We start from the raw sequence: 24,135 nt of genomic DNA, 5'->3' as shown, positions 1-24,135 counted from the left end.
AACTGATGGTGCACCTGGCTGCTTTTGGGGAACAGTCACATATTTTTTGAACTTCTCCATCCAAGTATGGGGAAAAAAACAACAACAAAAAGGCAGTTCTCCCTGCTTTACCTATGTGTTTGTTATACCACTGACACTGTAAAAGTCCTGTATGGTAACTGCATGGTAAGAAGTTCCTAATGTATCTTTCTTGGTAGTCTTGTGAATGATTGGTATATGTGCCATAGGATACACATAATTTAATCACAAAATTGCAACTATATGTTTTGTAATTCAGCTTGGAAGAATCAAATTCCTCATTCCAAATTCCACTGAAAAAAATGATTTAGTGTAAGAAAGTTCTCGCTTCCATACTGATAGTATATGAAGCTGTCAGTATTGAATTTTTGGCACTGCTCTCCTCACAGTGTGTTCCTTGACATCACTACTGGTCCTCTCTGCCATTCCACTATAATTTATTTTAAAATAATTGGTTTTGCAGTATATCTTCAAGTATCAATATTTTTCAAAAAAGTGCAGGGCTTGTCCTTGTCTTAAAAGATTTTATTAAAATTGTCTTAAAATTTTATTATTAATTAATATAAAATGTTAAAAAACTAAATCCTATTTAAACACTTAAATAACTTAAAACTACAGTTTAGAAATTGACTGAGCTAGAGTTAAAATATCAGATGAGAAGCTTAAACTAGCAACATAAAAACTCACAAAAATTTTAGCTTTACTTCTTTCATATAACCTTCTCTCCTTTGACAGCTGCTGTGCTAAATGTCAGATATGTCATTACTAGGCAGAAGTACTCAAATGAACAGAAAATTAAAAAATTTTTGAGACTTTAAAAAATTTGGATTGTAACTTACACTTCCAAATACCTGTAAACAATAATATGCATTGGAATAAAAGACCAGGTAGCTTTTCCTTGGGATAATATTTGGAACTGAATCTTTAAGAACACTACATTCTCCAAGATACATGAAAAAAAAAAACCTTGTTACTGGGCAACCTCATTTTTTTTATTCATTATTGTTACTTCCAAAACAGGGAAAGAACTCCCACTGCTGTTAACATTTACTCCACTGGAAATTAACCAGACCACTATCCTTCAGGCTGCAAAGGAGGATGATGTTATTGGGAAGTGGTGGTGAAGGCTGACTGTTAGCACACTCAGAGGAGAGATTTGAGTCAGTTGGTGGAGCACTCGTTTGTAAAGAAGGTAGATCTTTGATGAGTCCATGGACAGCCCTGGCTCAGGTGGTGACAGTTTACAGATTCTGCAACAGCTGGTTTGAGGGTTCTCCCACAACAGCTTTTCCTTCCAGCCAGCTCCTAGCAGCCTTCCAGTCTTACATGGGAGAGAGCACTATCGCTTTGTGGCACAGAATGGGAGAAACTTGTTTTCCTGGCTTGGATAAAACAAGTTCCTCCTTGACTCTCATACTTCCCTGTAGTATGTGGCTATGGCTAAGATTTTACTCCTAATTTGTCACTTTTCTCTAGGAAGCTCTCCAAGCCACAAAACATAATACATGAATATGATGGTATTGTAAAATACAACCACTCAGTATTACCATTTCAGGCCCATCAGCTGGCTTGAAGCTGCAAATACCTCCTTTGTTGTGCTCACTATTGAGGATGATATGCAGCAGTGTATTTCCCTAGCAACAAAGTTCAAGGGAAAATCTTCTTATTTGGAATTATGAAATGTTACACAGGGAAAAGCCACAAGCAGATTATGAAATAAATCTTTATGGTGAAAGTAATTACAACTGATTCTTTTTTATTATTATTATTATTTATTTTTGTCTGTTTATAGCTGTTTTGTAAGGTCGATTTTGGAAAGGTAGTTGGAAGCAGTTATTTAATCCTGAAGTACTGATGACTGGACTGTGCACGGGTCTATTTCAGGGCCTACACACTGTATTTAGCAGAGTTTTAGGTTCCCTATGGAGTGATCAGTGGTGGGGAGGTGCATGAATGTGATTATGGGGACCTCAACACACCATATGTTCTGCCGACTGAATGTATGGGAAAATGATTTCCTAATTGGTAACACGTATCTGAAACAGCTGCTGTTTTAGAAGAAGCAAATCCATCACTTAGGACTCCCAAGAGGAGTCAAATCATCACTTGATACGTCAAAGTGTTGGATTAACTTTTCCCTGTGAGGCAGGAATATAACTGCTGCTGTATTTGATCCAGACACCTGACTGTCTTGGTAAATTGAACAAAGTCCCTGCATGCCAAAATTAAATGGTGATTCGGTCTAAAGGAAATAGGGATTTTCCAGCTTTCTTGAAGGAGACATTGTGACAGATCTCCCAGAGGGGACACCTCATAACTGTTTGTGTATGTGGGACACGCAAACGAGTTGTCAAGGTTGAAAGAAAGCTTTCTTGAAATAAAAGCAGAAAAACTGCCACAATAAGCAGAGGAAGCCTCAACTGTTTCTGGACATCAGAATGCCTACAGAACATTACCTCTTGCTTAGTTTTGCTCAAGCCAAGCGAGGCCAAATGTGTGCTGGTCAAAATAGAGCTAATAATTCAAAGTGCTTCCCAAATACTGTTTTTGTCTCCCACACCACTCAACCTTCATAAGATAACAGTCTCCAGCTTCAGCTTTGGTCAGATCCTGTGAAGCTCAGATGAGCAGGTCACCGGGAACAACTTTTCCGAACACTTTTTTTCACACTGTCTTTCTAGGAAACCTTGCCCTCTTTCCAAACTGAAGACCAGGCAAAAGTAATTGCTACATTTGGATTTTTGAGTGTCTAGAGGATATGGGGCAGAGCATAAAGGAAAAGAACTGCAAAAAGTCGGAATTAAAAGATCATGACTCTCACAGTTGTAAGTGTACTATAGGTATCTGTAGGTATTTATATAAATATCAATAAGCAAACAAGATGGCCCAGAATTGAGGTACAAGAGGGAAAGGGAAAGGGCTTGAAGACTTAGAATCTTGCAGAGACTAAAAGGATAAGAAAGGAATGACGAAATCATACAGCAAAAATATTGATTACGAGAATGTCAGGGAGATTATTTGGAAGAGAAAAAGCCATACAGGGAAAACATTTCTGGAATAAAAGAAGAATGCTACTTCTTGATCCAAAAAACCAGAAGGAAGTCCAAAGAGATGCAAGTGGCAGCTCTGAGACTGTTTCAGATGCAGGTTTCTGGAAGAAAGAGAGGAAAGACCCATGCAGAGGAATAAAGGGAGTAAAATAGAGAAGAAAAGGAGATCTTGAAGCAGATTAATTTTAATGATTTCAAGAAGCTTAGAGGCAAAGTGGAAAAGAGAGATGAAAAGATGGTTGGGAAAATCTTACTTTGCATTTACTGTGAGCACTGGTGCTGGAAGCTGAACTGACAGGCAGGGGCTGAGGGACTGAACAGAAGGAAGCGATTTTATGGCTCATGGGAACAACTAGCCGGAGGTATAAATAAGACATAATTGATGCAAGGTCTTCTAGTTTATTCTGAAAAAAAAAAAGCCCAATATTTTTCCTGTTAATTACTAGGGATAGTTCTTGAAATGCAACAGCTTGTTTTAAAGAGCATATGGTAGGGGGTGCTAGGCAAGTGCAGCAGACAATGTGTTGCTAAAAGAAGATCTCTTTTACATAAGGAGACATATGTAATCCAAATATATCCACACGGTATCATGAAAATTGGTATTTTGAATCATGCAATCTATAATATTAATATTCAGTCTACAATTAATCATGCACAATTAGTCCCCTCAGAGATTACACCAAGGGGTAGCCTGAATTTTAGCTGTACAGAAGAAGAAAGGCAGACAGAAGATTGCTGTGAGATTGTGAGAGCTGACCCAGGCTAATTGCATGCTGAGGTCAGTAAGTGGCCCTGTCATCTGGAAGCTTCTCATACCTCTGCAACCGCAGGAACTGCTCCATTTACATTATATTTTGCCTTCATCAAGCTCACTTCGAATGTGTTCGTATCTTCAATTCATTTTTCAGCAGCAGCATGATTATCTTGCTGTCTCATTGATACCTTTTGTCTGCTGTCCCTGTGCTTTATGTTTCCTGACACAGGAGGCAGGAATTTATAATCTACTTTCTCATATCTCTGCCCAAACTCTTTTGTAGATGAGCCACAAGGGAGAGGGCTGGCGTTACTGTTTGGGTGCCCATCGGGATTTGTGCTGTGTGTGATCTAAGCTCTTCCTGTGGGTTGCAGAAGTGGAGATGGGATGAGAAGCACAGTCTTACCTCCATGCTCCGGCTTTGCTGGGGAAATGACTGCCTGCCGGACGTTGCTCTGCTGCAGCCGGGCAGCCAGCCCTCAGGTTTCATGGCAGGGATGGTATTGCACGGTTAAACCTTAAGCGGATTCAGGATGAGTATTTTAGGTGCTTTAGATTGGGAATAGATGACTAATATTTCCCAGTTTAAAAATAAAATTGAAACAGAAGTTGCAGCAACTTCAGTGTAATAGTGAATCTTTTGTAAAAGAAAAGTATCCCCTTCCTGCTTGGAAAGCCATGTTGCTTCACTAATAGAAGACAACCATACCATGATCCATCTAATGATCACTGAGTGAGCTTTTCATTTTGTCAATATATCACTCCACAATGTTTCTACAGCCTTGGGCCCCTTGGCTCCTTCTGTTTGTGCCTGACACCTTCTCCTCCTGATTGCAGTACTTCTGCTATCTTATTCTGCCAAAAGAGCTAGCAATACAGCTGCCTGGGAAGAAATACAGATTCAGAAATGCAGAACTTTCACGGAGGTGAAATGTATGCATCATACCAAGGTGGCACTTCAGTATTTCTCTATTTTGACTTAGTCAAGAGAGCACTTCAAACAGCCCTTTATTCTACTCAAAGGCAATCCTACACAATAGAAATTTCAACCAAGAAACTTATGTGCAACTCTTAAGAGGTAATATCCACAAACATGGACACCTTTCCGTCTCCAATACAGGTTCCTGCAGGAACCTGTGGTACGAAGGACTTTCTCCTTTGTGAGCTTCCAACCAATACCAACCTTACTTTTTTAACCATACTTATAAGGAGCTGGAATGAAAAGTCTGAGATTGAATCTGACATCAACTGCACCCCACACTTGCTACAGATGTGGGTTTGCAGAGTTCCCATCTGGAGATGCTCACCAGTGATCCCTGCACCAGGAGCATAGCTCCTCCAAAAACCTCCCTGTGCCAGGATAAGTATCTGCGTAACACACAAGGAGAGCTAGGTATGGAGGAACAGAAATCCCACTGAGTAACAGTGGGGAGATTTTTAGTGTCAGAAGGAGATACCAAGGGAGAAAGCATATATGAAATGATATGATGATCAAGAACAAAAACCCTGGGATGTGCATGAAAAGTAAATGCTACAAATACTCAAAACCCTTACATCCCATTTCTGAGCAGAAAGCCTCTCACCAAAGATTTTTCTCCTAATCTAGCTGCTGTTTCTATCTTCTGCCTCTGTATCTGCTTCCCATCCAAACATCTTTGCAGCCTTCCCTTTGGCAGCCCATTCCCACTCCAGCTGGAGCTCTTGGCTTTGTGTCTCTCTTGCCCTACCCTTAATCCATTTTTAGGTACTTACACTCCTGTGCATATCCGTCCCTTTGCATTTCTTGGAATAAGTACTTCGAATTTTAGCTTTGGCTCTGGAAATATACAAGGGCTGCCTCCAAAGTAATGCCTCCCATGTTATTATGTTGGCCCATGACATCAGAGACGGATGTTGGTGACGTGGTAGTAGAGGCTGTACTTTCCCACCAATATTCCATTACATTTTGTTATGAGTGCAGCATGTTCATCTCTTGTTCATACCGGGTGAAAATGCAGAGCTAATGGTGGTGACTGTGTTGAAAAACAGTAGCTGACAATTTGCTCTATCAAATAGTGTTACTGGGCTCTTTGTATCTGTTGTAGTTTCCACAGAAATAAACAGGAGGCAATGCTTGAGAGACTTACGTATTTCCTCACTCTCTTGCTGCTAATTAAGGCTAACTCACTGAAAGCTCTGATCTGCAGTCTCAGGTGGCTCCTGTCCCTTTTGTTTGGTACACAGTTATTTTCCAGACGATTAGTTAAAGTATTTTGAAGCGCTTTTCATAAGAAATATTTGCTAGGTACAGTGCCTTAAATCCACCTATCAAAACCATACTCATTATATTTTTAAAAGAAAGTAATTATTAATCATGCTAGATAAATTATTCATTGCAATTTTGAATTGGTCTGCCACTTTGAAAATAAACATCTTGTTTTGTCCTTTACATATGTTTTCAGAGCTGCATTACTTAACACCCTGCTGTAAGCCTAAGTGAAAATCAAAGGAACAGGCAGATGTTGCATTTCAGCATCTATTCCCACACTCTGCTCCGAAATCCTTGTGTGCAGAATTCCCTTTCCTTGAGTGATTCAGTTCATAACCAGTGACTCAGCACCAGCCATTATCCTCAGACAGCGAGGCAAGGTACGTGTGTCCCTTGAACTGACTCTATGGATCACTGATCTTGAAAGTCACACACCAAAGGCAACAGGTGCTTGGGCAGTATTACAAGAAGAGGTTTATTGATTCAATATCTTAAATAAAACATTACGAAGAAAAGACTATTGCAAAAGATCTGCAGATTATCCAGCAGGCTCATGGCGTGCATCTTGCTTCTGAAATAAATGCATAGTGCAAACACCTGAGGAGACCAGTCTTGTCGCTGGGATTGTGCCTCTGCATTGGGATTGTGTCTTTGCATTGAGATTGTGTCACATCATGGCAGCAATCCAAGCAAATGGAAGGAGGTATGTGAACAGCATGTTTACATGGATCTGCATCTGAACACTGCTGTTGATTTCATTCATTTTATGCCTAAGAAAAAGCAAGAGGTTTTGTTTATATTTGGTGTTTAGCCCAGGCAGAATCATTTTGCAGATTTACATCAATTTTTCACTTCCAGTCAGCTAAGCTCTCACTTACCACGTAGGTTCTCCCATGCCATCTCAGTGCAAAATCACAGAATAAAATTGCCCCAAGATGAAAGGGGCCCACAAGGATCACCCATCCGTACGCCTCTAAAGGTGCCTGCTATTGGAGCTCAGCTTGGTTTTGTCTTGGGATAGCTGGGTAGCACACAGGCAGTGAGGTTACAGGGCTGGCTTTTGGCATGTAGCACTGAGGAACTTCCCGACTTGCCTCGGACTGGCATCTCTCTCCTCTCAGCATCCCAAAGCCAGCAGCAACGCTTAGTGTGCTCTCCTCAGTCCAGCTTGGCAGGCTGCAGATCTCACGGAGCAGTGGGTGCTGCTCCCAGCACCAGGGAGCACTCTGATACCAGCTGTGAAAATGCTTCCTCATCATGGTGGCCACACTTGAGAAAATATTTTGGGAATGGTAACGACTGATAAAAATATGCGCTCTAGTCTATGCCAAGACAGTGGTAAATTTGCTATAGCAACATAGTATGTCTGGTGGTTATGTTATTCCGAAGCCTCAGCTGCGGGCCAGGACTCCTTCACGCTAGATTTTGTACCAGCCCAGACTGAAAACTGTCACTGGGAATTTACTGTTTAAGTGATTTGATGGATGATGATAGCCTCAGTTGTGAAAAGTACTGCTTTCGGAGCATGAATGCTGCTATTAATATCTTCAGCTGTTTGCTAAATTTCCATGTGCGCTTAGAAGTTACAGGAAAACATACTTTCTCACAAAAGACTGAAGAATTTCTCTTTCCTTGTGTCTCTGCCCTGGAATTACTAGTCTCTTGCATTGGGACCAATGCTCTAACAAAAAAAAAAGTCTAAGAAGATCTTTGGGAGGTTGTAGAAATGAGGAGCCCTTCCAGAAGGTGTCTTGACACAAAATGAAATACATTTACAATGCATTTACTATTTCAAGCCATGTCATATGTGGCAATGTATGCCTTCTGTTCTATGGTAGAGAGTTAAATCATCACGTGAGAGCACATTTGTGAAAGAAGGGGTAAAAGTTGCAGTAAGGAGCAGGAGGGAGCAAAGAAGCACCACAAGTCTCCAGATGCACTAAAGGAAACTATTTTATAAATAGGTGCTCCTTAAATGAAAAAACTTGATGACATCACACTGGGGCTACAAAGCAATTTGTTCCAAAAATAAGGGGTGTCTCTGAATGATACGGCTAAATCATGTTGTGTACGCACAGATGTTTTAAATGGTTTTCTCATTTAGCTAATTCATTTCAGGCTAAATGTTCTTTCTAGCTGGTGATGTGACCTGCAAGTTCTTGCTGGAGGTGAGGAGGGAAAGGGTTTGGAGTCACCAGGGAGCGGTGCAGCTCCTGCATACCGGGGAGGAGGTGGGAACCCACCTCCTTTTTGCATACTTTTAAAATATAAAATATCAAATTAGACTTTGATTAGTTCCTTTAACTTTTATGGTCAACTAACAAAGCTGAATAAGGTGTGTGTCTATCTTAGTCAGCTTTTGTCTTTAAATTGCCTGTGAAAAAGATTAGTACAATGTATTTTCAAATTGTTTGATAAATATCTATCTCTCTTTGTATCAATCCTATCAGGATCTTAGGCATAAGGTAAATAGATAAATAAATGTACCCAATTCCAATAGAATCTGTTTCATTACATTCACATGTTTTGTACAGCATTTATATGAAACCATATGAAAAATGAATGAATGCTCAAAGTGCTTCACATCACTCCTTAGTGGTTAATTATAGCATAAACACCATGATTCTTCTATGCTGAAATAGAAAAAAATACCTCAGAGACATGTTTAATCATTTGGATTGAGTAGCATTGTGTTTATCCATTCCTTTTTGGTCCATTAGAGAGTAAATTAGATTTGATTCACTTACTCTGATTGGCCTAATTGTACCAGTTACAGATGAAGTACAAATAAAACGGTAATAAATCTGGCAGATGTTTAACCTGCTCTACCCAGATCTTTAACACTCAATTTCAACTGTAATTTGCACTTGGCAATGTAACAAAGACCCTTAGCCAATGTGATTTTTCCCCAAACCAGATCATTTATTCCAAGGTAGCTGAAATAGGACCAGGCAACATGTATTCAGGAATGGGCTCTTTTGCAAACACTTCTGTTGCTGGGGGTTCCAGGGCCAGTCCCCTGCAGCAGTGGGAGGTGCTTCCTGGGGACTGATGGGAATGGCAGTCACCATGGGGCCAGCAGCAGAGGGAGGTCAAAATTACAGTCATGGAATCATTTCTGTCGGATAAGACCATTAAGATAATTAAGTCCAGCCATCACCTAACTCTGCAAGTCCACCACTAAACCATGTTCCAAAGCAACTCATCTACATATCTCTTAAATACCCCTGTGGATGGTACTCCACTATCTTCTTGGCCAGCCCATCCCAATGCCTAACCAGCCCTTCCACAAAGAAAATCTTACTTCTATCCAATCTAACCATCCTCTGGCACAACTTGAGGCCATTTCTTCACATCCCTATCACTTGCCACCTGAGAAAGGAGACTAACCCCTACCTTGCCACAACCTCCTTTCAGGTGGTTGTAGAAGTGAGGAGGTCTCCCTTCAGCATCCTCTTCTTCAGACTAAACAGCCCCCTTTTCCCCAGAGCACTCCTCAAAACTCTTGTTTTCTGTTCCATTCACCAATTTGGTTGGTCTTCTCTATATCCTTGTAGTGATATAGAGAAGCTGCACACAGTACTCTCCCTCAGGTGGTAGCAGTTCCTTTCTTTCATAAGTGCTCAGCACACAAAAAATATCCATGAACAGAGACAGCAGGGAAGGCAGAAATTATTGAACAAAATAGAAGAATAATGTTTTTTAACATCTTTGACTTAAAAATCTGAAAATACTTGTATCTAATGCATAATGCACTAAATAGCAAAGGTTCAGCAGATCACTGTTTAAATTGCTATGACCTTTAAAAATAGTATTTAATATGCGCATGAGAAACTATGATTCTAAATACTGTATCTTAGTCAAATTGATTTTCATGTAATATTGAGAAACCATCTATATCTATAGAACTAAAAAGGACAATGACCACAGGTCACTCTGAAAGTAATGCCTCCTACATATTTCCATGGAATCTACAACAGATAAAAAGAGCACAATAATACTATTTGAGAGATCAGATTCTCAGCTAGAAAACACTGCTTTTCAACAATCACCACCATTAGCTATGCATTTTCACCAGTGATGAACAAGAGCCTACTTGTTCTGCTCCTAACGATCTGCACCATTGGGTGACCACTGTTGCTGTCACCACCATTGAAACGCACCACCCACCACCTCACTGTGCTCACATACACTGTTTGGTTTTCATAAACGTTCAGCAAGAGTTGGTGAATGTCAATGGGCACCATTTTTTTCTGCATTGAGTAATTCAGTGACACACTTTTGCTTCATTCACATACCTATGTCAGAGACCACTTTGTCAGAGTGCCCCTTTGCTGCCATGTGTCACACAGCAACAAAATGTAGCGGAATATTGGTGGAAAGGTTCAACCTCTACTGCTATACCACCAACATCCACCTCTGGAGTTGTGAGCCAACATAATAAAATAGATATTACTTTCGGAGCAGACCTCTTACAACATCAAACCTGCCCATGCTTGAGCTCGTTATGCCCCAAAAAGCGCAGCCAAGGAATAAAGTAACTTATTAACATAGAAAAAAATGTCAGTTGTTTTAATTATATCAAGAGCCAAAGGAATTTTCTCTGAGTGTGAAATTGCTGCAGAGCCATACATTGATCTCTTCTCTTAATCAGTCTCTTGAGAGTGCAGGGGGATTGGCAGGAGGTCTGACTGCTGTGCCAGTGGCAGCCTGTGAGGGATTTGAGCTGGGTACCAGCTCCCCATAGCAAAGGATTTCCCCACCCTTCCGCCAAGCCCAGACTATTAGTTGCTTCCAGCAGAGTTTCTCATACACACTCACACCAAAACAAGAGTATCCCCATCCTCATGGTTAGGTTACATGATGGAAGGTGGGGAGAAGCTCACCAAATGTCTCTATCCCAACAGCTCTCTGCAAGAAGAATAGAAATTGACCTCAGCGTGCAGGTGCTTATGAATGTGTGAAGTTTATTTTCTCTTGTATTTGCTATGAAATCTTTTCCTCCTCTACCCAACAACATAGGATGGTGCTCGCAAACAGTTGAATACAAATAATTTGCAAACAAGACATAGCTTGGAATATGTTCTGACTATGTTGAATATTGAGCAAATCTGTCAAGATCAAATTCTGTTCACAGTTAATTTGTGAATAGTAGAAAAGGATAAAACTGCAAATGTTTTTTTTATTTTCCTGCATGTTTTATGCTCCTCATTCAGCACCCAAACTACCGATTAGAATTCCTCCTTAAATTCCTAGTGCCAGATAAGAATTCCTTTGCCCCCGTGACAAGTCTGATGCATTCAGAGGAGGGAGACAAGAGCTGGTCAGTGCCAGGTATGAGTGTATCTGGCACTAGCACTGCTCCGGGCACCGCTAACCTATAGCTGTCCTCCCTGTAAACCACCTTCCTGCTGTAAACTGAACAAAAGCAGGCAACATAACTGATTCTTCTTTTGTTGTTTTTTTTTTTTTACCTTTTTGGTATTATTTTACACTATTATTTTGAAGACAGAATTTTCAAAGCATTTCAGCTTTTCGCCACCTCGATTACTTTGTATTTTATTCGGTTTGCTAAGAAAATTACAGATTTAAAGTGTATTCTCTAACAATGGGCACTTGTTATATAAATACATATTCAAGAATATGTTTCAAAAATAATACAAAGAAAATTAGATCTTTTGATTTTATCAGATTTTTAAAGCTGAATAAAATATACTTCAAGATGTTCAAAATATATAAATGTTTCTGTGTTTTTTCTGTGTATTTTGGTTCTCTTAAACATTTAAGGGGAACTCCTGAGCTTTTAGAAGAACAATTATCTTGAGGGAAAAGATGAAATGAGAATTTTTCCTACATTCATTTTTTATAAAACATTTGCAAATAAACTGTGTAACTTATATCTTCTTAATAATCTTGAATCTGTTAAAATCAAATTTGACATCATACTCTCAGATTTCATCCTTGCTGCACACTATACCACTTTAAAATGTAAGAGCCCTTTATTAAAGCAGTATTCTTACACCAGCGGGGCAATATGGGAAACTGTGATAGGAGCTGACAGTTGGTTTACTCTTACCATTTGATCACAAAATTTCCGTGCCATCTGCAAGAAGCCACACAGGCAAATGTGTCATCACATCTAATAATGAAAAGAAGAAACAGACAGAACGTGCTGTAGAAACAGACTGCTTTAATTACCCCTGATACAATACCTTACCGAATTTGCAGACAAAAAGTCCTTGTGTGGACAGGTTGCTTATGCAAAGGGGAACGTCACAACTTTGGCAAAACAAGGTCTGACCTTCGGGATGATACCTGAACAATATCCAAGCTGTAGATTCATTAAGGAAACCTTTATTGCACAAGATTAGAGTACTGCAGACCCTCGCAGAGCACCGAAGATGCAAAGACTGGCAATGCAGGCAGCAGCACCTCATTGCTCCATAAGAAACGCTGTGCCATCTGCCCCATGCCCTGCATGAAGCAGCTGTGTATGTTAAAGGGAGGGGAGGTTCCCCTTTGTGAAGATTAATGGGAGATAAAGGAAGTAAAAGGGATGAGGGTGGTTATTACTGTGCTCTCCAACTCTACAAAAGATTAAAGGAAACTGGTGTAGACCAACATCCCCTGGTGCCAGCTAGAATGAGATATGACAGGGACAGAATCAGAAGCAGATCAAGCACTGCTGGGATGAAATCCCATGCGTTGGGGTTATGCAAACACACGAGGATGTTCTGAAAGACTGGTCTGCGCAGATGCATGGATTAAAGGCTGATTTTTGGAGAGCAGCTTGTTCCCACACAGTTCAGGATGTTTATTTGGATTTTGTACCTTGGCAAGGAGATGAGGTAATGCTATATCTTGTCTGTGTGCCTTGTTCCCACGATAGCCCACCTTTCAACCCAGGCTCATGCTGGTAAGATGGGGCCCACTTAGGATGCAGCAGGGGAAGCCATGAGTGGCCCCACTCCAGCCAGCAGCCTGATCCCAGCAGCCACCCGTGGTCCTGCACAGTCCCTCCAGCTGTCCCGCGCTTTTGTTCCTCCCTCCCTCACATCTAGCCTCAAGCCTTGCTGCACTGATGTAAGACAGGAGTAGGAGCAATGCTATCACTTCATGCTCTTCGCTTTCCTTTGCTTCTTCTAGGCAGGTTGTCCTCTCCATTGGACAAGCCCATACGTGATTTCTGAGGAGACACCTGACAGCTCCTCGCATGCTCCTGCTGCTGAGCTGTCAGAGTTTGGTTTCTGCCAGGAAACAACATTGTTTGGGATTTTATTTATGGACTCAAACTGCGGTCTCCAAGAACACAGCCAGGCTGTGGCCGTAAAGCTCACTGTTTATGACAAATAAGCCCATTCATAGTACTCCTGCATGACCAGCTGAGGCAGCACTACACGTGTGCAAAATCAGAGTAATTTGCTGTCCTTGAATGCCACCTATAGGTTACTGTTTACTGAAATAATCCTGATGAAAAATTATGGAGGACAGAGGACAACATTTAGTTTTGGATCAAAGAGGCCAAATTTGTATATGTGTGCTTCAGTTTTTACAAGGTTCCTGGTGGCTGTGATGTTCTCAGGACAGCTGCAGCCAATACTTTGCCACTGGAATTTGAGTCAGCACCATTCTATTGGCTACAAACCACAGCTCACCTGTATCTGATTTTGCACATCTTCACTAATGGTCAGAATGGCTCATTTATGCAACTACCATTCAAATGCTGCTCTTCTAAAGGAGAGCAATTCTGCAGCCCTATGGATTTAACCCTTATTGTACAAAAGCATTTAGTTACTGCACAATGAAAGAATATTGTCACACAGCATCCTTCAGAAGGATGTCACAGGGCAGTTTGCAACAAACGAGTTTCAGATCATTAACAGGGAAGTCAGTGATTTACAACAGCTGTGAGTCTGGCCCTGTTTCTGGTAACAGACTTTTAAACAGCATGCATTTGACCCCTCACTTTACATTGTGTCCTTTCTATTTATTCATATTTTCTTAATTAGAGCAGAAACTTACCTGTTCTCAGCTCTTTAATAACATGAGGCTCCTCTGGGAACTGGTTTATTTGGGAAGCTTGTGATAAAATAAATGACACCATCTAGAGATTGTCTGTTAATTTCAAAAAGGATGCATTCCACAGGATGCAGAGCAGCACCTGCACTATGTCCCCCCACCTTTCCCTTGATGTGCTGCCTATCACCCCCCAGCACACACAAGGCTGCATCACCTTGCCCTACTGCAGGCTCCATGGGTCAGGATGAGTACTTTCAGAATATTTTGCCCACTTAATGGAGAATCCAGCACATATTTTGTAGTATATTTGGAGAATGTTACTATCTTAGCACTATGGGATATTTAGATGGGACATCTGTTGTTATAACTTCCCTGAAATGGGAATGGTGCTTAGGAGATAAGATGCTTGGGAAATAAGAAAAACAAATTTGGAGTTTTGTTCTTGTAATTTTTTTAAGAGCTTCTAATGAGTATGGATGAATAAGATACTGATACAGATATTTTTTTCTGGGTTCTTTACATCTGAAAATATGGAGCGTATGGGAATAGTTGTATAATTCAACAAAAAATATTATTCAAGGACACTTGAAATGAGATCAGGAGGGAAAGTACTTTGGTTTGAGAGCCACTGTGTCTCTAGCATCATTTCAACTTAAAATGAAAATGTAATAATGGAAACATAATGCATATTAAGAAACTCTGTTGAAGGTCAAAAAAAAAATCCAAGGGACCTAAGACGTCTCCTCAAAATGATTCTGGAAGTGCATGGTCGTTCACTACAGCACTACTTCAATACATATTTCAGCAGAAAAACAGCCCCCTTCATATAATATTATTAATTCTTTAAATATATATATATATATATATAAAGTTCAAAGCATCTGAAGGTACTCAGTGAATTACTGCAGTCCTTCCTCGTTTTTTTTTGTTGTTGTTTTTTTGTTTTTGTGATTTCTTGGGAATGCATGAGAATGAATATGCAAACAGCTCGAGATCCCTTTGTTTTAGAATCTAATGAACTGCCAAATGTACAAGCAAAGGTGCATAATCCTATTTTCTGAATCTTTGTTGTTAATGCAAATACACCCTTGACTCATAGGCTAACGTTTTCTAAAGTCCCAATTTCTTTCAAGTCTTCCTAATGTAGAAGGAATATTGATATTTGTATGTTTGACATGTAAGGGTATAGGCAAGCCATGAAATGTAGTAACAAAGACAGATGTAACTAGCTGAAACTAGGAGGAGTATATTCTCCTAGGATTGACACAGCTTGATAGTACTTGTGCCTACATGTTTATTGTTTCTGGGATGAAGGTATTTACTCATCTTCTAACTGTGCTCTAATTAACAAAGGAATAGAAGTTTGAGCTTTTGAATCACTGCAGCCTTTCATTTTTTATCACATGTGCTAAAGATGTTCAAGCATCTGTCCACATTAATAAGATCAGCCTTAGATTTGCTCTCAGAGAGCCAAGAGAAGGCAGTAGTTTTTCTGAAGACTTTCCCTGCACTAGTTAATTGTTTTTCATCTATTAAGATTCTTTCCCAGGAGATATAAACAACTTGCAGAGAAAGGGAAAAAAACACTTGAGGCACCTTCTGAAATGACAAAGCACAAAAAGTTAGAAGACAAATAACTTATCCTCCTCTTTTTCTCATTTTTGCATTTGCAATGTTTATTGGTACCTCCTTGATAAGAGATCCCTTCCAAGGTGGGATGAAGCGGAGGACAGAATGGTGGCATGGAGGAGTTCCTTGTAAGGGTGATCCATTGCCATGAGACAGGATGGCCACACACCCCAGTTTCAAAGATACAGACACTGAGAAACTTCCCCTGAGCGAGGAACAATCTTGGCTTTGTCATCTCTACAGAATCAGGCATGCGACCAGGATATCATCAGTGTATGACCTGGTAAACTGGATTTTGAGATAAGATAATGTGCTCTAATCCATTTCTGTCAATGAAGGCAGGTTTTGGCATGGCTAATGACAAAATTCGCTCTTCTGAACAAAACAGTTCATTTTTATGATTCTGGTGCTGGCTGTAATTCAGCATTTCTATATGTCATTTGCCAACAGATTCCTCAGATGAATCAGTTTCTGTTCTCTCAACTGAAGCAGCCAGATGTTAACAAAATATCTATGCAGTACTTAATTCCAAATACTATAAACTTTCTTGGATTTACATTCTGTCAAGTTGTCTGGTTGAGATAGTTAAAAATAAATAAATAAATCCTGGAAACAGAGATGATATCGCCTTGTTCCAGCCTGAACAAAAGACTTTGGAACACTTGAACCTTATTTCACATGCTCTTAAGTATCTGTTGATTACAATATTTATTTTGTTTCTTCAAGTTGCAGAAAATATTAAGTAAGATTCAAAATTGTCTTTGGAGAGAAAACTTCTCTAGCACTGCCTTTTGGCCAGAAGGTGATCGAAGAGCCTTTCGATTCATTTCCAGCACACAAACAAATAGTAAACAAAGCTTATTCAGCAATGAGCATCCATCTAGGCTGACAGATTTTGCAAGCATTCCACCGAGAGTGGAATCCTACTAGGATAATACTGTGCCAAGTTGAGAACATCACCGAGGCTGGCATCTGCAAGTCATTGTCCTAATACCATGAGATGCAGAAGGCCTTGGTGCTAGGTATTGCATTTAAATATATCCTGGCTTTGCCATGTAGAGTATGCTGCTTTGGCACAGATAGCTGAACCAAAGAAGAAAATGCGTGCTGACATTATTGTGATTAACCTTCCACAGAATCATTCACAAGAGAGCATTTGTTCTAAGACCGTTTCTTAAGGGAAACCTGAAAAATTTGGCAACAGTATTGAATTGCTTTCTACCTGAGGAGTTGCTCTTGATCTTTAGCCTGAAATGAAAACAGTCTGGGAATGATTACCTGATGCCCTGGGTTTTCTTGTAATGACAAAGATAGCTCAAGCTCAACAGAAAAGCAATACCATTTTTAGGAATAGGAAAAAATATATCAAGTAACATTTGCTATATAACAAACACACAATCATTTTTAACAATAAGCCAGAAATGTATGGATTCCACTTTATGTGTCCTTAAAAACAGGTCAGTAAATACTAAGGAAGCTAATGCTATTCTCAAGGTACCTTGAAGACACAAGGGCAGGAAGCTGGGAGACTCCAGGCAGGGTAGCTCAGGAGCTCAGCAGTACCATGGCTGTGTCTCATGTTGGCAGTGCGACCACCTATGGCTAAACCGCTGCCCCAGCTTCCAGCACAGTGAGTGGCAAGGAGGCTGTAGGTGGACATCAGAGAAGACCTGGGGGGTAAGAGAGCCACAGGAAGGAACAAACCAGGACACCATCCTGCAGCTGGTGCTATTTCCTCCAGTGAGATACTAAGACCCAAGCTTTTCCCAGGAACTCAGACACGTGCTTGTAGAGCTTTCTACTCTTCTGTTCTTTCATCCTATCTAAAACATTTCCTGTTTAGTGTACAAGTTTTAGAATTACAGGTTGTTTCTTTTTCGGGTGCTCACTATAAGGAATTTCATCTCAAAGCCTTGGTCTATTTGAAGCATGTCACAGGAGTAATCCTACTTGCCAGCATGTCAAAGAATCCACTGATGGACCTGTATGTGAAATGGTGCTAGATATTATTGGAATACTTAAAAAAAAAAAATTACACAGTATGAAAACAATCACAGGAAAGATGGCATATGCTGGGCATTTCATAAGGGATTTCTTTTCACCAAGCAATTTTAATTTTTTTATTACAGTATTGCAGGAAAGATGAGTACCAAGGATAAAATTAAACAAAAGGAAGCAGTAACATAGCACCCTGGGACAGAGAGGACAAGAACTGCTGCATAAGGGAAAACACATGATCAGAGATTCGTGGTGTGATGGAGCCTTGCGAAGCTTTGCAGACACAGCCAAGAAATTTCAAACAAGAAGGAATGGGCAAGAGAGTCAGTGGCATGAATCATAAGGGTATAATGAGAAAAAGGTCAGCATCTGAGATCTTGTTAACCAACTGGGTAGACAGAATGGGAACAAGGTAAATCTCAGGGAGGCCAGACTCAATGACAATACAATGTGAGTTGATGATTTGTAATTTTAATAATGCAAAATTCAGTAAATAAAATGTTAAAATAAGCAACTTTAATAATTCATTGCAAGGTTTACTATTTTGGGACTGTTATTTTATAGCATATTTGAGTCGATCGCTCAGTGTCATTGCATGTGTCCTTTCCTTGTAGTCATACCACAATTTAGGCTTTACAGTGTTTTGTAAATGCCTGAGTAATTATAAGGTGTTTTTGTTGTAGTTTTTGTTTGTTTTATGAACCAGAACCCTATCTGTCACAGTAGGATGTCAGCTTTGAGCCAGAGTTTCCTTCTTCTCACCAAGGTTTTGTAATGCCTCAAGTGGCTCACATCTCTACTGTCTCTACTAAATCAGCAGAATCATGTAGTGTTATTTGTATTTCAAAATACTGTGTAAATGTTAACCAACGTATGCACACCTTAAACTTCACTGAACAATGCTAGTGTGAACTACAGGCATTAAGAGCCAGAGTCTGCACCAAAATTTAGAATATACGCTGTGTTTATCTTCTCTATATCTGCAAAATCTTTGGTAGAGCTGAAGTTTTCACGTGTAGAAATGACCAATCTTCACCAAGATACACCTTTTTAAGGAAGTACTCTGTGTTTGATGCTGCACAACGATGCATGCATTTGAGCAGCTGAAATGTTAATGGTGGGCAAGGGCTCTAAAGACTAAAAGGTATTATGTGGCTAACAGCAGGCTTGTTAGGCTAGCATTGATCCTGAGCAAAAGCATAGCATATATTGAGCATGGTATATATGTTACTGTAAAGAATTGATGAAAGTGGGATACAGATGCAGAGAATGCTATCAGCACTCTTTAATGAGAACAATAGCACCCTTGTTAAATGTAAATTTTTAAATGTTAGCACTTACCAGAAAAATATTGCTAGCATTTTTGGTAGGCCTTAGTTAATAAAAAGTGACAGCTGACATAACACACACAGATTTCCACAGGTTCTTTTACTTAATACAACATGACATCCCGATTAAAAACATTTAACTGAATCACTGAAGCACATACTAAATAGATTAAAAACTAGTTAACTGATGGATCTTGGAAAGAAATCATTGATGATTTCTTTTTTTCTAGGTTCAAAGGTGTTCAAGTCTCTTTATTGAGGAACAGAAGCCATCAAATTATTCCTATGTCCTGCCAGGGTTGCAGTTTAGGCAAAGACTAGCTAGCACTGCAAGGTCTCATGTAGGCCTCTACGCGTGCAAGTACATACTCATTTCTACTTCCTTGTTTTTCTTATGATGGCATTTTTTAATCTGATCAATTAAGATTTCACAGTGCTCAAGGCAAATAAATTCACTCTTGAGCTGGAAGCAAATCCTATCTCAACCATTATCAGTGGACTTTGGTTAATATTCCCAAAGTGACATGCAAATAATCAAAATTCCACAAATTCCTTGTGCTTAAGCAGTGGTGAAAGCCCAGCTGTCCAATGTCCACAAGGAGCTGTTCAAAGAGCTGTCAGAAAACCTGAGGGACAGAGGTCTGGGTGAAAACAAGTCCTGGTGTGTTACCAGTGCTTGAAGCTACCTTCCAGCCTTACTCAAACAACAGTAACAGATATAAACCCCTTGGTTTATATCTTGGAGCATCAGGGTATAAACCCTGCAAAATTTGGGTGAAACCAGAAGATTTTTCATTTATGTAGTATAAGAACTGGCCCAGGCCTTGTGGAAACCTAAGCAAACTGTTCTCTAGAGGCCTGCTGATGGAATTAATAGTCACACAAATAGAGATGACATGTGATGGACGCAGAGAATTAAAATGTAATTCACATCTGTGATACATGTTTACATTAATTGTCAATCTGATTGTTGTGCTACATAATCCATGAAAAAGAATGGAGAAAGCCTGAGCATAAATAGACTGAGATTTTATATGGGCACCAGTAGGCATGAAAAATAAATCAGGAAAACAACGGTGATCTCACAACACTCTGAGCTTGTGGTATAGAAGCAGGAGGTTTGCAATTTATCATACATTTATCAGGCAGCAGGAACCCTACAATTCCTATTGTGAAGCTGCAGAATTATCCTGCCATCAGCAATTTGGTTAGAACTATTTTATTAAAATACATCTTTGTGCTTTGCAAAGGAACTGCTTTTTGAAGCAATAGATTTGAATTTAGGAAGGCAAAGAGCATATGGTGGGAAGGATCTTTGGGCTGCAGCAGAGTTCTGCAAGCTCAAGAACACAGAGAGCTATGAGCTCTCCAGCAGCCCCTCACTGCGGGTAATCATATAGTATGCTTTCCTCTTGTAAGGGATAATGAATACATGTATATATAACATACAAATATATGCATATACATATACACACATTTCTATCATTTTTAAAGCCTGTTTCTTTACCATGACAAAAACTTGCTTTATGTTACAGGCAAGTAAATATTTGCTTGAACATGGGCATCTTTCCCAGCTTCTTTAAACATACTGACTTTAATAGAAGGGATCAAGGCTTTAGCTGTTCTCACTACAAACAGCATAAGGAGCTCCCTGTCCTTTGTTCTACAAAGCCTGATGTGGCTTTTATTTGATAAGATTACATACATGTATAAGCTTCAGATAATGCAAATTGTTTTAGCTTGATCTGGCTCTTTTGTTGGTTTGAGCATAATCAAACACAGGGATGCTCCATTTCAAAATGCCAGTACGTGCCATGGATCTTTGTGAAAAAATCCTGTGAGGTTTCTATTCAACCAGTACCACACCTTAGAAAATACCTTAAGATTCCAACAGATTGAAGAAATACATTATGGTCCAGACCTACAACACTTACGGTGTTAAAAACCACTCCAATGAGCAACCGAAGTAAAGAAATGAGTCATAGAGCAGGTTCTCCAGCCCCATCTTTCTCAGCTGCAGTGGGTCTTTACAGTTGTTTTCTGATTCTATTCAATAATGTAGCATGACATAAGAATGCAAGAGTAGTTTTACTGAGTCAGACCATGAGTTCGTTGTGTGCTGTGCCACATTCCTGATCATTGCCAGCAACAGCTGAACAGCACAACAGGGAAGCAGGGAGTCGTCTTTCCCTGCATCAGAAATGTGCAGCTCAGAGGCTTTCTGAATGAGGGATGTTGTCTTCACATTTAATGACTGCTGATGGTTTCTTCATTGAATTTGTCTAGCTGGTTTTTGAAAGCCATGTGAATTCTCAGTATTCACTGCCTCCAGATTCAAGGGGTTACACAGATTATCCACATGGTACATAAAAACACCTCCACTGTTTTGAACTTTCCACCTACTGATGTAATTATGTTTCCTTGATCTTTTAACTAGAAGTGTCAGAGACAGTCATTTCACATTAACCCTTTCTGAGCTGTTCCTTATCTTATAAGCCTCCCATGCCATGACAGTACTGTTTCTTAAGGCATATAGAATTTTATACACGTATACACTTAAATTGCACGCTGGAAGTGATGTAAGCTTGAGTTTTCGAGCAGGATAAGAGGACATCACTGCTTTCAGACAAAAAAAGCAAAAAGAGCATTTGGCTATGAAATGCTTCGGCAGTTTTCCTGTCCCACCTCAAGACAGAAACTTTTTCAAGCCAACATGTCCTGAATGATGGAGCACTGTTCTTCCAAACTGCATTCTGCAGCTCTGCTCAAACAGGTGAGTTGTCAGAGAGCTCCTTCCTGTTTTTAGTGTTCCAAAAGAAAGACAACTATTATCACAATAAATGTTTGCACAGCACACTGACGCAGTGTTTTAAAGGCCACAAACCTTTGCTGTCTTTTTCTGAGAGAGGTTCTCTCTTCAGCATCCAACACCAAGAGGTGGAGTTGTGAGGCTTCAACATGGCCTGGCCTGACAGGTATCCCACCAGCTCCTTCAGGGGTCAGCCTCTCGGGATTTGATCTTCTGAAAATAACAAATATAATAACATGAAGTTTTTAATGCATCAGAAAGATCATAAAGCCCGTGAGCTGATGCATGCTTCAGAATTTGCTGCACGGATATACTTTGTGTGATTAGCAGAAGCCAGTATCTCCTGGGAGAAAGCATTGTTGGAGAAGCAGTGCAGGGAAAGGAAAAAATAGGAAACTGTCTGCGGCCAGCCTTGCCAGACAGTGTGGATCTGAATTTCAATTCATTGTAAACAAGCAGCCTATCTCTGAGCGTGTCAGCAGTTTTAATGTCATGTCATCCAATCAACACAGGTTGTGTTTAGGGAATCAGAAAACACCTCTGCATTCATGAAAGAGATGTTTTGTCTTTCTTTACTAATTTCTTCTATTAAACTGTTCCTCGCTTGGCATCTTGTTTATGGAAAAGATGAACACCCTCTTCCTGGCATTGCTGAACAATTCTCAACACCACTCAGCTCACATGGGCCTCCAGACAGCTGTAGAGAAAGAGGTGGCAAATCACTTCACAGAAAGTGGTGTTACTTTTTCTGCAGTGAAGTGGGATGGTACCACCAGTGCACAGGCTTTTTAAGGTGAACTGTTGATTTGAAATCACAATTTGCATGAAAATACTGAAGTAGCTCTTCAGCTGCTTAAGACTGGCAGAGATCCATTTAATTCAACGGAGGCGCGCTAATTTGAACTAAAGAGCTGACCCTGTGCCTACCCATATTAAATTATTACTATATTAGACAGATTGCAGATAATTATAATCCTGCATGTTTCAGTTTATTGACACTGTGTCTTTGGGAACGCTCCCTTAGAGGAATTTAGCCAGTCATCTGCCATTCACTTCAAATGCAGAAACACGTACATACACTTGCAAACCGTAACTTGAAAAAAAAAAAATAACCCAGAAACAAAAGACTGTAAAGCCACAGGAACTGGCAGAGAACTGTAGGCTGGTCTAATATTTGATTCTGCTTTCAGCTCATTGTAAAGACATTGCCTACCAAGCTGGCAAGATTTGAATTACTCTTAAAAGGCAATTCAGATCCTTGCCATGTTTGTGTGAGCAACTGCCTACTGCCAGTGACAAGATGTTGAACCTAGGCTAGGACCACTCTATTCTTTCACACTGAAAAATAAAGTTCTTGCATTTATGTAGATTAACTGCATTTGAAGGATGTCTGCTCTGTAACTATGGAGGTGACCAAAGAGGAAATAAAAGCATGTGTGAACAAGATGTAGGAATGTCCAACACTGTAGAAACATATCTATTTTATCTGCAAATTTAGCTGCAATGGAAACCAACTAGGAGAGAGTGAAGTTAAGTTGGGAATGTGAAAACATGATTTTAAATGATTGGTAAGTACTTTTCAAAGCAGTATTAACATTAATAATCCCTGCAGGCATTTAGACCTCTGTTGTCATGCCTTCATTTTGGCATCATACCACATATGAAAACTTTTACTATTTAAGCCAGTTAGTAACATCCTCCCATATTCCCACAAGCACTTTGTAATTTATCATTTAGCAGTCCCAATTTATCTGTTACGACAATTTTTTAATTTCTTACCTGTATGAATGCCATGCTTTGAAGAAGGCAATAGCCAGAGTCTTTTACAAGTGGTCCAGAGGAGGACCAGATTTCACTACGCATCTCTCTGTGAATCTGTTTTGAACTGTAATGCTATCTCTGTCCAGTCTAGGAACTAGTACCAAGATGGCATTTAAATCCAGGAGTCCCACAATGCATTAAAGCTGCCGCTGAAGCTAATGGACCCATGTGCAGAGCTGGAATCATAACACTGTCTAAATGTGGTAACTGTGGTACATAATCATCAAGTAGCATATTTATGCCTGTACAATACACTGCAGCTCCAAGTAAGGGTACCTAAATCAGCTCAAATACCAACACATTATTTCAGTGATCGTGATCCATCAGGATTATTGATCTATTTCTCACCTTTAACAACAAGCCATAGTTACTATATAATTTCTATAGCATCTTGCAACACTGATGATGATGAACATCTAAATTTAGGCACTTAGTCATGGGTAGCTAGCTGCAAGTCTGGT

At 39.9% G+C, this 24,135-nt stretch overlaps 1 protein-coding gene across 1 annotated transcript in view; it reads right to left on the bottom strand.

Moving 5' to 3' along the window:
- Nucleotides 1-24,135, bottom strand: part of LOC104911435 (uncharacterized) — an 80,679-nt gene that overhangs the window by 19,575 nt on the left and 36,969 nt on the right. Inside the window, exon 5 of the mRNA XM_085227347.1 lies at nt 21,929-22,066. Coding sequence (XP_085083473.1) covers nt 21,929-22,004 — 76 coding nt within the window. The 5' untranslated portion in view covers nt 22,005-22,066. The remainder of the gene's footprint in view (nt 1-21,928; nt 22,067-24,135) is intronic.

The sequence above is a fragment of the Meleagris gallopavo genome, chromosome 6 (assembly GCF_905368555.1).
Source record: "Meleagris gallopavo chromosome 6, MGAL_WU_HG_1.1, whole genome shotgun sequence".
In the NCBI taxonomy this organism is placed as follows: domain Eukaryota; kingdom Metazoa; phylum Chordata; class Aves; order Galliformes; family Phasianidae; genus Meleagris; species Meleagris gallopavo.
Note: the sequence above shows the minus strand (reverse complement) of the source record. Positions and strands in the feature narration are given on the sequence as shown.